General features: G+C 43.1%; 1 protein-coding gene across 2 annotated transcripts in view; it reads right to left on the bottom strand.

Moving 5' to 3' along the window:
• Nucleotides 1-3731: 3731 nt before the first annotated feature.
• Nucleotides 3732-16334, bottom strand: part of LOC143819658 (cytosolic beta-glucosidase-like) — a 92340-nt gene continuing 79737 nt past the window's right edge. For both annotated transcript variants that reach the window (XM_077301546.1, XM_077301547.1), the window contains exon 6: nt 3732-6870. In XM_077301546.1, coding sequence (XP_077157661.1) covers nt 6665-6870 — 206 coding nt within the window. In that variant the 3' untranslated portion in view covers nt 3732-6664. The remainder of the gene's footprint in view (nt 6871-16334) is intronic.

The raw sequence follows: 16334 nt of genomic DNA on the forward strand, positions 1-16334 counted from the left end.
CCACATTATTTTTGTGTGTAGTTTTTCCTCGTCAAACTTTTCTAAACTTCCTTCAGGTCTTCTGCATCAATTTCAATCAAAACAAAAAACTCAGACATACACCAGTGTGTTTTGTTTTTAAATGGAGCAAATAGAACCATAGAGCTGGAAAAGACCATACAGGACATCCAGTCCAACCTCCTGCTCAGTGCAGGAGAAGCCAAAAGTATCCAGGTTATGTATTTTGTTTAAATATACTCTTAACTTGGAAACATATATCTTAGAAGAATTTTTCATAATTGAAAAAGTCTTTGCAGATTAAAGAAACACCTTTAAATAGGGGTGATGCCTGATTTTCCAGATTTAAATATTTTTCCAGGTGTAAAGAGGTTTAGTTAACCTGCATAGGCTTTTCAATTGTGAAGAATTCTTCTGGGATATAGGTCTTCTGTTGAAGATCTCTATGGGCATTTCTTTAGACTTATCTTTCTGGTACTGTGGATCTACTGAGGAACAGCGATGTGATGAAATGGAAGTTTCCTGGGTCTTTGTATGGACATCATGGCAGACATATTTTCATAAGAGTGATTTCAGCACACATTACCTATCCCAGAACAGAAATGTCTTAGAACGGGGGTGTCTGTCTGCCTTTGATCTTTTCCACATTCTCATTTTCCTTGCTTGGAAGATCCTGTTCATTTATTTTATTTCCTGTTCTAGATTAGGTGTGTTTTGCTCCCTCTAGTGGTCAATTCAACATTACCCTGGTCACTCAGATTTAAACTGCAGGTTTTGATGCTAGACATAAACAGGTGTAATATTGAATTGATCATTAATGGGGGCAAAACATTTTGGGAACAGCCCCCCTCACTCTAGAAATGGGAACTGACACGTGATGAAATTGAGAATGAGGAAAATTCTCTTATCCCTATCATAACTAACAGATACTGTTGTCACTTGCAGTCTTCTGACCATATGGATACACACAGGCCTCCTTTGATATCAGTTTTGAATCTAGCCATTTTCATTAGATATCAAACACAAATAAATCCCAAGGAACTTCTTAAAAAGCCTTTCAGCTAAAGCTTTTGCTTTTTTGAAGGCCTTAATTCTGGCTGTCAACCAAGACAAAGGTGATGTGCGCTTCCCAAGTTTTCCTAAGTTTCACGAATAAAAGGCTCAAAAACATACAGAACCACTCTGTTGCACTCTAATGACCTTCCGGATTGATATGTACAGTAATCTATGGATTTTAAGTATAATTAACAACTTCCATTTTGGTACTTAACAGCTTCAAGATCTGTTTCTTTGACGGTCAAAAGCTAATCAATCTTATTCTCAAATGCTAATACAAGCAATTAAAAATAACATTAATTGAAATACTGCAGGGGCTGGATGCTTTTTCCCCCAATTTAACCTTATGGCAACACTAATTTACAGTACTAATTAGCGAATTGCCCTTTGTATGATAAAACTTTGGAAGACAGAGGTGTCCTTTAAAGCCCAACAGAGAACTACAGATGGTCACTGTGCTTTCTGTGGGCTTGCGTGCCAGCATTTGGAATATTTATTTCACCTGATGGGTCAAATGTGCAAGAGTATATTATTTACAATGCAAATATTAACACTCTTGTATTGCTGGGGAAATATACTGGCCCACTTTTCCCACCGTAAAAATGTAAATATGCCCAATAGAATAAATAATAGTCTACCCAACTTCCTAATTAAAGGACGTTAAACTTTTCCATCTTGGTTAATCATATAAATAGGGAAGACTCAATTGTAAGTAAGATACACTGTAAAAATCTGATTTTGGCAAGGGAAAAACTGAATAATATAAATGAACTGCAAATGTAAATTAATTTTAAAATAGGATGTTTTAAGAATTTTTATGGTGCAATTAGAGACGAGCAATTAGCAAACAAAACCAAAGTTCACTAAATACAAATTTATAATCCCGCTTGTACCTTTTTCCTTAACACACTTTTCCTTCAGTGGCTTTATATCAGAGAGATGCAACTCAGCTATTTTACTCTTCGCTCTCCAGTAACCTATATCATATTTTCATTGCCAAAGACTTACCAGCCAGCAAACATGAAAGGCATCCAGAAATCAAGGTGCCCTTGATAGGAGAGAGCGGGTGCATAATGATCATTCAATGCTGTATAGAAACAAGAAATCTTGGGTTTTTCTTTAAAAGGTTAGCTGGTAGCTTTTGGAAGGCGAGGAGATATGAAAATTTTGTTCTGAGAGACGCTTTTTCATCAGTTACTGAAACAAAGACTAATTAGCACACACATCTTGCATTTGTTCATTGGGGGATAGTTCATACAAGTAAGTTGATTCCTTGGGGTTGGATCCACAGAACCGCCAGCAGCGTGAAACTGACTAGATGGGGCTTCCTCACTTTCCCCTTCGTACTGAGCTCCCCTCAATCCTGCTCTTGGGGGTGAGAGGAACAACTGGGAACAGCAAGGGGTGCAAAGTAGGCTTTATGGGGACAGATTGGCCAAAACTGGATATTGTTATCAGGTGACTGTTTGCAAATATGAATGCAACTCAGTCATGAGGCTGGCTTGCACATTCATCCACCGACGGATCATGGTCAAGGGAGAAGGCATGCATCGTTAGCTGCTCTCTGGTGTGCAAACCTATGAGCCAAGTGCATGGAGACACAATCAATGTGGCCCTTGGACATGAACTACAGGTAAAGGTAAAGGTATCCCCTGTGCAAGCACCAGGTCATGCCTGACCCTTGGGGTGACGCCCTCTAGTGTTTTCATAGCAGATTCAATATGGGCTGGTTTGCCAGTGCCTTCCCCAGTCATTACCGTTTACCCCCCAGCAAGCTGGGTACTCATTTTACCGACCTTGGAACGATGGAAGGCTGAGTCAAACGTATGAACTAGCCTAACATAATGGACATGAACTAGCCTAACACAATGTCTGTATCAGGAAATGAGCTTTGACAGAGTATGACTCTACCTCCTGTACCTTCCAGTTGGGTCCCTTCCCCACCTATCCATAAGATTACACAGGCTCTCTTCATCTTCCATGTCCTTCGATTATTACTGGTTGTATAGGAAATGAAGGGCAGCCATTTGCTTATACAAAAAAACACTCTCCAGAGCACTATGCAAGAAGGTTAAAATCTGTTCTCTGTCCTTGGTGGTCCCAGCCACTAAAAATCAGGTCTGACCCTAACTGCATAGCCCCATCCCAGCATCCATTTCTTGGTCACTCTAAGGAAGGCTTTCTCAACCTGGGTTTTGTGAAACCCTTTCTTGATGGCTCTGGAAGAGTTTCCTAAATGGGTGGGATTTAATTAAAGATTTACATATGCTTTAAATTTGTTAAACATTTATCGGGTGATATGAATATATATTATCATGTTGCTCATGTTGCTCTTCTTCCCCCTCTCCAAAATGGCCAATTATGGGCCTGGAGGGGGTGGGAAGGGGAGGGGTGTGTTCTGAGTGGGTGTGTCCACAGCTATGTTTCCTAACCATATTCTGCACAGTTGTGCCCCTTCTGGGGCTTCTCAAAGCCTGAAGAAACAGTGAAAAAGTTGAGATAGGCTGCTCTAAGATGTGATGGGAAGGGAGAAAACCAGCTTTTCTTTAGGATCTGTGAAAGGTAAACTGTAAGGCAGCTGTGCAATCAATACCCTCATCTGTAAAATAAGAACACTAATATGGCAATGTTGTCTGGGACATAATGGAGAGACGCGGTTAAAGAAAGCACAGGCATGGTAAAAGAATCACTTTCTTTCTCAGGGTTTTATTTCCCTCCCAACATGAAATGTCAAAAGGGAGCAAAAGGCGGTCTTAATCCCCAGAAGCACACCTTGATGTACCATTTGCACAGGTAAAGGAGATGTAGAGTTTACACAAAAGGGAGGAACAAAGCCAAGCCGTGTTGCATTCTTCTGACTTCTCGTCTTTTGTGAGTAGCGGCAGAAGGTAAGCACAACACAATTTCTTTTCTTTTTTTAAAGCATTTTAATCTAAGCAATCAGCACCACGTTTTTATTCTTTATTGAAGAAAGATTAAAAACTTTGTAGGATTTTCTACTGGAAACCAACCTTCCTTTTGTATAGCATCTTTTTTTTAAAAAAATCCCTTTTCTTCCCCTCTCAAGAGTAGGAAGGTACCAATGTGGGATTGTGCAGAATCCTTTGTTGCCGTGGAGTTTTCCTCTTTTGACTTTGCAGCTTTGAGCACATGGAGGGGGTTGGGGGAGGGAAGGTCATGTCTTCACGGGCAAGACTCTCCTTTGCTGTGGGCTGAGACTTTCCCCTTTCAGCACAGCCTTGGGGCACGCCACCTGACCTTTCTGGGAAGCACACCATCTCCCGACTTTTCTGCTCTAAGCTCATCCCTCTTCCCACTAGCAGTGGTCAGGAGCGTCTGGCCGTGCTACTATTCAGCTGTGCAGAACCAAATCTGAATCGAAATGACATTTGCTCTAGACGGACTCAAATAGCTCCTAGGCAGGATATTCACATTCTCCTTGTTTCTCCTTCACAGTGAAGTGCTTAACAAAATCATTAGCTCTGATTTGGGGGGGGGGGGGGAGAACCAATTCATTTGTTAGCTGCTTATTCAACCAAAGCATCAGGAGGCAGACTTTCAAGGCCTAGTTCAATAAGGCATCTTTAAGGCTGTTTGTATGGATGCAACCCAGAAGGACCATGTGAAAGGCATACCACAAGGCCTTGGGAGAAGAGTTCAATTTCTGTAGGATCTTACCCTTCAATTTTCAAAGAGCCCACCAAGTTGATGGTCCTTGTGACTAAGAAGTTGTGCTTATGCCCAGAGGCAGGCCCGAGGTGGCACAGTCTATTCTTGGACCTTGGGCTTGGCCATGGTTGATCTTTGAAAGCTCTGACAAGAGCCATTGGGAGTCCTTTTTACCCAAAATTCTTTGATCCACACAAAATTCTAAGAACAGTCCTAGTCTTCTTCCTCCATCCTGATTTTCCAAAGTCCCCAATTCTGCAAGGGCTGGTCTCCATTGCCAAGGCAAGCTGTTTAGGTGGGTCTCATGGTCAAGCTGCAACCACTCATCTCCAGTAAAGTCTAAAAATGTTAACATTAACTGCTGCTTAAAAATGGTTGGTAAGAAAAGTCTAGTCTCTCAGCCACAGAATTTCACAATCCGTAAGGTATAAGATTACCAGGTCTCTGGGTAGAGCACATTTGGATCTTGTATCTCCCCGTATCTAGTGACTCAGATGCCCCAACATGTAGTAATTGTGACTGGCTCTGTCCCTAGAGGAAGCCATTTTGTAACTGGCATCAAGTGGTAGATCCAGGAACGTTGCTGAACACAGTAGATTCTTCAGCTACAATGCCTGCGTATTCTCAGCTGGGAGAGCAGTGCTTGCTGTAAAATCAGGGTGGGCTGAATGGCCAGTTCCTCCAGCCCTCCATGAGAGCACAACCAAAATAACCAGGAAAGCCCTTAGCATAAAGTCATGTCAAGTTTGCTATGCAAACTCATTCAATATGCACAATGTCCACAAACCACAGAATTCAGGTCCCCCCCCCCCAACAGAATAGGAACGGTGGGGGTACAACACTAGCATTTTCAGTACCTATTTAATTAATGTGCACCAGTTGCTGTTGTGCGCTCAATTTCTACTGTTGCCAGTTGACTGTCATTTGTTCAGTTGATTACTTGTTAATTATTAGAAATGGCTGGTTATTTGGTTAATAGGCGCTCTGGGGATGAACACGACATTGGCCATTAAGACCCTCTGTCCAGCTTTTGGAATGAAATAGTAATAAGGGGACCTGGGAAGATGATGCACACGATTAGGGTAAGGAAGGAGAGACATCATTTGGAGCTATTTTATACCCTGAAATGAGAAAGCACCAAAGGGATCTGCATCAGCTGGAATCTTCAGGGGCCAGGTCTTTTGCTGGGAATCCATTACTTCTGGATGGGCCACTGGCCTGATCCAGCAAGACTTCTCTTATATGTACTGCCTGATTAGTGGTTTTGCTGCTGCCTGGTATTGGACACTATTTTGCATCCTGGTCAGTTATATAAATGGTATCAACACAGCACAAATCCTTTTTCCCTTTTCAACTAACAGAGATTAATTTTTGTACTCCTGAATGTTATTCTTCTTGGGGACATTAGAAACACTAATGACACCTATAATCCCTGCTTTAATTATTTCTTTTTCTCTTAACTTTCAGGTCTAAAATCCGATCAAATATATTTGGAGTTGTAAAATTTAGAAAGCTATATTGTTTAAAAAAAATCAGAATGCTATAGTACTCTTTTAACTATATTGCTTTAAAAAAAAACATCTAAAGGGGCTTTCCCAATCGTAGGACATTCTAAAGCTGAAACAGTATTGCTTGTTCACTATGGGGGAACCCTATGTGTAGACAGAGACTAACTTGATGTTTCTTCCGAAGTTACGGAGGCAATGACACTCTTCCCTGGTTAAATTTGGTAACTAATCAAATTCCAAGTATTTTAAGCTTTGCAGAAAACATATAAACAGCATTTTTTCAAGGCCCTGTTTAAAAGATCTTGTCACATAAAGATCTACAGCAACAAGTCCATACGCATCTTTTGATATCTTGTAAAGGCCTTGGGCTACACAAATAAAATTGACTGACTGACAATGTCCATGGACAGCATGAAGGGGTCTCCAAGTTCCAATCACTCATGTGAATTCACCGGCCTGTTGTTGGCAATTACTTTGGCATATTCGGTAGCTGATTTGTAAGGAACTCGAGGGAGAGCTGGGTTTTCATAATCCACATGGAAGAGTCCAAATCGACTGCTGTATCCGCAAGTCCATTCAAAATTGTCCAGCAGGGACCACACAAAATAGCCTTTTACTCGGACACCGTCAATGTAAATGGCTGAAACGAAATCAAAAGGACACAAATGACCGTCTGGGTTTGATTACAAGAATGCATGAGCAGAAGCCTGGCAATCAGCAGGATGGACACCAAATCATGATTTCCAAAATATCTATTGCCAATCAAGACATGGGTATGATGAAACCAATAATCTATTTCATGAATGATTTGTGAACCTGTATCATATTAGATCAAAAGAAGAGCTGTTGTTTCTGAACCCCATTTCCCACTACTCAAAGGCATCCCAAAAATGGCTTACAAACACTTTTCTATTCCTCTCCCCACAAGAGGCACAAGAACTAGAGGCTACAAAATGGACGTCAAACAAAACAATGAGGGCTAGCTTCGAGCCCAGGAGTACCAGTACCGGAGAGCCAGTTTGGTGTAGTGGTTAGGAGTGCGGACTTCTAATCTGGCATGCCGGGTTCGATTCTGCGCTCCCCCACATGCAGCCAGCTGGGTGACCTTGGGCTCGCCACAGCACTGATAAAGCTGTTCTGACCGAGCAGTGATATCAGTGCTCTCTCAGCCTCACCTACCCCACAGGGTGTCTGTTGTGGGGAGAGGAAAGGGAAGGCGACTGTAAGCCGCTTTGAGCCTCCTTCGGGTAGGGAAAAGCGGCATATAAGAACCAACTCTTCTTCTTCTTCTTCTTCTACTTTGTAGACCAACAAGAGTTTCAAGGTATCAATTTTTAAGAGGCAAGGTTCTCTTTGTCAGACACAATTTGAAACAGAGATCTCAAAGTCCATGCCAGCAGGGACTCATGAGAATTGTAGTCCATGGACATCTGGAGAGCCAGTTTGGCTACCCCTCTAGCTCGTAAACAAGCTGATTACAATACACATGGTAACTTTTCCACTTTCACAAACATCCTTCACAACATCCCTCCCACCCTCTGATGAGAATAAAAGAACTCAGAGATCCCAATTTCTTCTCTGCTGTGTAAGAGGTTTGTCTCTCGAAAGCTTATACCTGGAAACTGTTGTTGGTCCCTACTGGACTCAACTCTGTTTTACTGCAGACCAACCCGGTTCCACTCTAAAACAATGATGGAAGCCAATGATTTTTGTTTGCTTGACTCATAAAAGATCTCCTGTGAGATTTATGATCTCTCACCCAGGAGAGAATGCACTAGAGAAACCCAGCTCTCAGCAAGGATTTTAGGACCCTTGAGGCTTCCGTTTTCTCTTTCTGCTCGTTCCCCATTTGCATGCTGAAAAATCTGAAGTCTATAAAATGAGAGAAAGGAACTAGCAGCCAAACCAAATGACAAGAGGGGAGTTGGAGTTGCCATTTATATCTCTCCTGCAGCTGCAGCCCCCCCTCCCCCTGCGCCCCCCAATAAGGCTACAATCCCAAAGTTCTCAAGTAATAGAACGAGTTCAAATATTTTAAGACCAACCAAGTTTTATTCAAAGTACATCCTTTTGTGTTCAAGCACGCATCTTCAGATACATACAAATGGAAGTGACCAGTCCATACATAAAGGTTGAGGGTGAACAGCAAATCAGTATACTGCGTAAGAAACGGTGTCCAAGTGATGCAAGGACCAAACTGGAATAATAAGCTTACTTTATACGGCCCCCAGCTGTTCGGGTTTAATTCCAGAGGAGGTGAATAAATATATCAAAATCGGAGACTGATGACAAGATGTATCCTTCTAAACTGTGAAATCCTGAGAGCAATGGAGACCCTGCCATCATTCCATCCGTCTCCTCTCTGGTGTGGTGTATCTTCTTCTTTGAGGTGGCGTGACTGAGGCAGTATGATGCAACTCCTTTTCCCCCCAACCAGACAAATATTCCAAAGCACATTACATTCAAATTCAAAAGAAATTCTATCTCAACACCCGGAAGAAATTCCTGACAGTTAGAGCGGTTTCTCAGTGGGACAGGCTTCCTTGGCAGGTGGTGGGTTCTCCATCTTTGGAAATTTTTAAGCAGAGGCTGGATAGCCATCTGACGGAGAGGCTGATTCTGTGAAGGTTCAAGGGATGGCAGGTTACAGTGGATGAGTGATAGGGTTGTGAGTGTCTTGAATTGTGCAGGGTGTTGGACTAGATGACCCATGAGGTACCTTCCAATTCTATTATTCTATGATTCTACATTCTACTATGCCTTACATTACAAACTACTAGCAATAACAGAGTAATTTTGGGGTTCTTTTATGCTAAATACATCCCATATTTCTGTAGCATATGGGTTGTGACTGGAGGCAATGTGGGCTTGAGTCTGCCCACCAGACTTGCCAGTCTCATATCCAAGTTCACCAGACATCCATACAACGGACAGTGCCCAGCTAGCATACAGTGAGTAGAGCAGGGACTCCCAGCCAGGCTTCCTCCACAATGGAAAGGGAAATGGATCAATTGATTGGCTGGGTCTTGCAACTTTTTCCCATGCCCATGACACCATTTCCAGGGTTCATTGAAGCCTGAAAAATATTTCAGAGGTCAAAATGTTGAAAAAGGCTGGAATAGAGTATCAGATTAAGAGCTGAGAAAACCAGGTTCAGTCCCCCACTCAAACTAATTCTACATGGTAAAACCTCTTCTTTTTTTTTTTTAGATGGAGGAAAATCAATCTACGAAGAGCACACAACAAAGAAAACCCTGGCTCTGCCAGAAAGAAAAACCCCAAACAGAAGCCTTTTAAGCTTCTGCCAATTAAACAGCGAAAAAAAAACAATGGAACTGGCCTCCACCGTTTGTCACAAAACAATAATATTTAGGCGCAGACTCGCTGAGGTAGCATCTCATCCAGCCTGTGTAGAACGCCACCCAGTGACATTATGAGAAAATAAGCCACAGAGGACTCCACTGTATCACCTGTCTGCATACCATGCACAAAACAGGGAGAGGAAACCGAGCCACGTGACTTGTCATCTTGATTTATGAGGTGCCTAAATCTTGGGGGAAACAATCTTTTGTGTATTAAACCTCTCTTCAAAACAGCACTGTGTACAAAGATAACCGAGGACGATGGGGATGGCTCTTCGTCCGCTGGAGCCGGAACAAATTTGATAAGGGACTACCCGTTTTTGTGCTTCTACTTTTAAGGGGGGAAAAAGCTTTAGGCTATTATGAGAGGGAAAGAGAGTGTGCAAATGAAAGCAAGTGTAATATAAAGGTGAGGTGCCAAAATAACGTCTGCGGCGAACTTCCTTGATGGTAGGACGTTTGCTAAAGATGGCGGCTCCATGCCGATACTTTGATTAGAAAAGCACGTCAGGAGCTCGTTATTTCTGAGCCAGGGGCACCAAGTTCCCAGCATTTTTCGCTAAATTGCACTCCGATGCCATGCTGCATTCAAAGCAATTTCCCCTCCCTCTTCATTTTTTTTTTACGGGGAGGAGGGGGAACAAAAGGTAGAACTCTGCTAAATTTTATACTGGAAGCAGACTAATTTAGAAATAAAAAGTCTCTTATCTAGAGCAGGAGTGGCCAAACTATGGCTCTCCAGATGTCCATGGACTACAATTCCCATGAACCCAATAGCATGTGCTCTAGAGCAGTGGTCCCCAACCTTTTTATCACCGGGGACCACTCAACGCCTTTTACTGAGGCCCGGTGGGGGGGGGGGTAGTTTACTCCTCTACTCTCAACCACTGCCCTAACGCTCTCTGATCGCTATGGTAATGTTTAAACATCCCTTCAAAATAAGATACAGACACACCACAACAATGAACATAAGGAACATTTTATTTTCATGGAAATTTTAACTCGTGACAATGACAAATCAATGGGAACCCTGAGCTTGTTTCTCTGCAACGAGATAGTCCCATCTGGGAGTGATGGGAGACAAGGACACCCAAAGTGGGTTGTAAAGGGCCGGGGGGGGGGAAGGAGTCCTTCGTGGCCCACCTCCAATTAGTCGACGGACCACATGTGGTCCGTGGCCCACAGGTTGGGGATCACTACTCTAGAGTGTGGGGCCCAAAGTTTAGAGCACAAGGCCAAAACCATGGCTATTACCCAGACAGAACAAAGTTTGAGTCCAACGGCAACATTAAGATAAATAACATCTAATTCTGGGTATAAGCTTTCAAGGATCCATGTTTCAGATCAGCTGTGAGGGATGACACTTTTTAAAAGCTTAGAAGTGCTATACAAACAGCTGAAGGACTGTGAAGCATTAATTCTTCACAGAAACAAAGAGCCTTGAGAGACAAGTTGCTCCAAGCAATCAGTTTGGTTAACATTAGCTGAGCAGAGAAAGACTTCAGAGTTTCATGATGAGGAGAGAATCAGCCTGATTTCTAATTTGACTCAGTTCAGCCTGATTTCAGCCTTAGATGGAAGCAGTTTTACACAGATGGAAAACTGGGGGAATGTTGGCAAGGAAGTTTGGCAAGTAGGCAAAACTACCACTTAGAGAACATCCCCTAACCTGTCAAACAGGGAGTTATCTCTGAAAACTTCAGAGATCCTTGGTCTAGTGTGGATAGAAACTGCCTTTGGAGACCTTAAGAGTCCATTAAAAATTCAAGACAAATGCTGGTGTTTCAAGAGAAGGGGTTTGGGTATTGGGAAGAGTGTACCAACCTTCTAGAAGCCAAGAGTCAAAGCATACTCAAAGAAAATGTAGCAAAGTGTTTGAGGGGAAACACTGTAACAAGAGCCTCTTATTCCTAAAGCCATCATGACATCCCCTGGCAGCAAATTACACGTTTTAATCCCGCTCTATGTAAAGATGTATTTCCTTTTGTCCATCCTGAACTTACTGCCCATCAGCTTCATTGGATACCCTCAAGGTCCAGTATTTTGGGAGAGGGAGAAAAAGTAGTCAGCTCTCTTCACCCCATGTATCATAAGTTGTCTCTTTTCTAAACTGAAAAGCCCCAGGCTTTCCAGCCTTTTCTCAGAGGGAAGGGGCTCCAACTCCCTCACCATCCTGGTTGCCTTCCTCTGAATTGTGTCCAGCTCTGCAGATTCATGTGCATCTGTGCAAGTGTGGTCTCACTGACAGAACCTTATGCTAGAGTGAACTTGCCTATTCTAAGATCCCTACTAGTGATTGGGTTTTTAAACCTGCTTTAACTTCTGGCAGTAAAAAATAATGTTTTTAAAGTTTTTTTTTTAAGTTTCATGCACCTAAAGAGTGACACTATGCTATATTCAGTTTGCCCCTACTAGAAGAATTCATTTTTATATGCCGCTTTTCTCTGCTAGGAGGCTCAAAGCGGCTTACAACCTCCTTCCCTTTCCTCTCCCCACAACAGACACCCTGTGAGGGAGGTGAGGCTGAAAGAGCCCTGATATTACTGAAGAAGAAGAAGAAGAGTTGGTTCTTAGATGCCGCTTTTCTCTACCCAAAGGAGTCTCAAAGCAGCTTACAACCTCCTTCCCTTTCCTCTCCCCACAACAGACACCCTGTGAGGGAAGTAGGGCTGAGATAGCCCTGATGTTACTGCTCTGTGAGAGGAGCACTATCAGCGCTGTGATGAGCCCAAGACCACCCAGCTGGCTGAACATGGAGGAGCAGGGAATCAAGCCCTGTTTACCAGATTAGAAGCCGCCACTCCTAACCACTATACCGCACTGGCTCTCTACTGAAAGTGCTCACAGCTTTTTAATTCAAGACATGATTTTGCACTAGAAAAGTAGGCAACCAAAGAAGGATCCCGTTATACGATGCAATACAGAACATGCACCCTCCCTCCGCGTGAACCAACAGTAGGTCACAGGGAAACTTGGTGGTGCAGACAGAGCCTTTGTGAAATCCAGACAAGCAAGGAGAGTCCATGGCCGGTAATGCAGGTAGGTCTAATGTGCAAGGATTGTTTTGCTACATGGAGTTTACCCCACTGCATGTGAACTAGCCACAGCAAACGTGCCTGTGAATCTACAAAGAGGAACCATGTCTACCGGACTTTCTTTGCAGTCTCTTCTCCGGTGCCTACGCATGTCGGTGACAGCCACATTATTAATTAGCATAGAAGTGTTTACACCCATCCTGCCATTAATCACTGTATCATGAAGGTCGTCTAATTAATTAACCACCATGGGTGGTCACAATAGCCCAAAGAACCATTTCAGGTGTATGGCGGAGGAGATCATTTGTCTTGTCTAGCACATTAGCCGTCCCTTTCTTGTTGGGGTCTCTTCGGCATACTTTCCTTCCCTTGATCTCTGTGTTAGCTTTGATGCCACGGGACACTCATGCTCCACAAGGTCTTTTAATTTTTCCAGTTTTAGGGCATCAATTTACTTGTTCTTCATGTTGCTGACAGCTCTTCTATAGAAATATCTCATTCCTCCCTTCCAGGATCTAGTGACATTTTCCAGGGTTTTGCCATTAATCTCTTTTTATTTTCAGAGTTACAGGAGTAGTCTTGATATCAACCTTATTACATTCTCTGCTCTTGCCTACGTAAACTGCACTGGTTCCACATTGAAAACCAAACTACTTTCAAAGTGCTGTTTGTTACCTTCAAATTTGTTACCCTGAATACTCTGGGACATTCATAACCTGCAGGACTGCCTCCTCCTTATATATTCCTACTGTTATGATGATCAGTTCATAGTCTGACAAAGAGTGCTTGCACTCAAAAGCTCACGCCTTGAATAAATCTTAGTTGGTGCTACTGGACTCTGATTTTATTGTGCTACTTCAAACCAACACGGCTACTCATTTGAATGCCTCCTCCTTTGCACCTCTTAGAGAAATCTATGATTCATTGTATGAAACCTGCTCAAAATCCCCAGCCCCAGAGAAGTTCTGTCTTGCAGGCCCTGAAGAACTGTTCTAGTTGAATCCAGTTTCACTTCTCTGGGGTTGGGGAACTTAGATAGCATAGAATGAAGTGGACGGAGCGCATGTCCCTGTAAAGTTTACCGTGTAGTAACACATGCTTGACCCTTTTAACTGTGCCAGATTGGCAGGAGCAAAGGTGCTGGGAGTGTGGTATGCATAGGTATCTTCCTTCTACATATGTTGAGGGCAAAAGATTACACTGGGCCAAAGTGAAGACTCTACAGTATTTGGGGAATTCTGTGGCATACAGGTAGTTTGCTGGCATCAAGTTTCAGGTGTTGCTCCCGGTTGCTGGACAGAGGGATGCCCAAGCTCTATCAGTTTGGAGGGATATTATCGCAAAGTTGTTGTTTTATTATTTCGTGGGCTCTTGAGGGCCCGAGGTGGCAGACTGCTGAGGAAGAAAAGCCATACAGTTATAATTTATTCTCGGCATCGACCAGCCAGCTGGAGCGGTATGTATCTAGAAAGATTAAGGGGGCTAATCCAGATGGATAAAATTTTTAGCGTAAGCCAAAGGTATGTGGCCAGATACCAGCTGTGTGCCTCTAGTGATATCTGCCCCAACTCTATTCTAAGGATTGTGTTTGGTGCACAGCAAGGGACACCAAATATACACAGCTTCTAGGGAGAGGATGTCTTTATATAAACAAATCTGTGAGCCATACAGAAGTCTGGATGGTACTTTGGCTTGAAAAACTGTGATGGTGTATGGAACATGTGAGAGAAAGAAAAATCTCAGGGTGGCTGATGTAGTGGCTACCATGTACACCCCCTCACCATGAAAACATCAGGTCATACAAGTTGCACGAGAGTGTGATCACCAGCGACTACCCCCCCCACACACACACAAACTAACCCTAGTGACTGACACCCCACCCCCTGAAAAAACACACATACCCCTAAAGGCCCTCATGCGAGCCTTCAACATCTGAACAGAGCCCACAACTGGTGTGTGTTCTCACCTGCCTACCATCTGGAGATGTAAGCAACAACAAATTGTGAACCACGTGAAAGCGCTGCAGGTTGAAAATGTCAAGACCAATTTACATTCGGGCTTGTTCTTCTGGCGCTAGTAATCTTAGCTACAGCGGAAAGTAAGTAGAAACTAAAGACACAAGCATCAATGAAGGGGATTAAAGATAAATGCCAGGGATTTCTCATGAGTGGCATTTTGCAAGCATTGTTTGCAAACTGAAAACTTTTTAGCGCGTCGACTGTCTAGGAGGAGACAAATGGAAGATTTGTGGGCATGGAAGCAGCCATTAGCAATGCAGTAGTCAGCATACTTAGAAAGGAGTCAGGCCGGTAAAACAACAGGGGCAATTGTTTATTAGAATTTATTAGAATTCTCAAGCCTTCCTATGTGTGGTGGTTTTAACTGACAATCAATAAAAGCGTTGTATACTTTCTTGCAAGCTGCCAGAACTGGAAACATCTAAGGTCAGATCACATGCTTACCTGGGCAACAATCCTTTACCTGGGTAGATGAGGCTGGTTAGTGCCTCTGTCATGCATACAACTTTAATTGGTGACATGGAGCTCCACACAATCTTTATCCTTCATGTAGAGTGATCAGCAAACAAGGGATATGCTTAAATGTGAGAAGGGGCTATTATGCACACAAACTGTACAGAGAAACCTTTGAAGAAAGGGGTTACGGTCACTGGGATAGCTATGGGTCTTTCTTGGTACCACACAGCTTCAGATAGAAACAAGTACAACTTTGTACATATCTGATTCAGATTAAAACTTCTACACATCACTGCAGATCCAAGTAGAACAACCTTTTTCAACCTTTTGACCATGGAGGAGCCCCTGGAATACTTTTTCAGACTTCAAGGAGCACCGGAAGTGATGTCAGCTGGCCACGTCCCCTGCCCTGGAAGTGACATCACTATCTGCACCCTTAGCCTTCCCTTTACTCCCTTCTCCACCTTTACTACTACTATGTCAGTTCTGCCTCATGTAGATTGGAAAGAAGGGTAGGAGCTGAGAAGACAGCCTAGACACCACCCCATGCTATGCCCCATAACATGTCACAGAACCCTATGGGTCCATGAACTCCTGGTTGGGAATCCCTGAAGTAGAAGATCACATGGAATATGAATATGAATATATATATTTGAATTTATATACTGGCGATCTCAAGTAGTCTCGTGGTGGTTTACAATAAACAATAAAATACAATACCACCCCTAAAAACCCTTAATATATTAAACATTAAAAGATGGCAATACAATCAGAGTTCTAAAATTCCACCCCCTGTTCAGCTTGAAGTCAAATGAGCTCTCTCATTAGGAGTCAGGACAATGATCTAACCAACACTAAGGGATCCCCTGTTGGAAATACCAAGATCCCACCCTGGTCTCAACCATGTGCCTGGTGGAAGAGCTCCGTCTTACAGGCCCTGCAGAAAGCTGACAACTCCGACAGGGCCCCTAGGTTTTCCGGGAGCTCATTCCACCAGGTTGGTGTCAGGGACAAAACAGCCCTGGCCCTAGTTGAGACCAGGTGCATGTCTCGGGGGCAAGGGCTAGCCAGCAGATTCATATCTGCAAAATGCCCTGCAAGGGACATAAGCAGAAAAACAGTCCCGCAGATAGGTAGGGCCCAAGTAATGTACAGCTTTAAAGGTCAAAACCAATACCTTGAACTTGATCTGGAAGCAGACTGGTAACCAATGAAGATGACACAACATGTAGG

Source organism: Paroedura picta, chromosome 10, assembly GCF_049243985.1.
Source record: "Paroedura picta isolate Pp20150507F chromosome 10, Ppicta_v3.0, whole genome shotgun sequence".
Taxonomy (NCBI): domain Eukaryota; kingdom Metazoa; phylum Chordata; class Lepidosauria; order Squamata; family Gekkonidae; genus Paroedura; species Paroedura picta.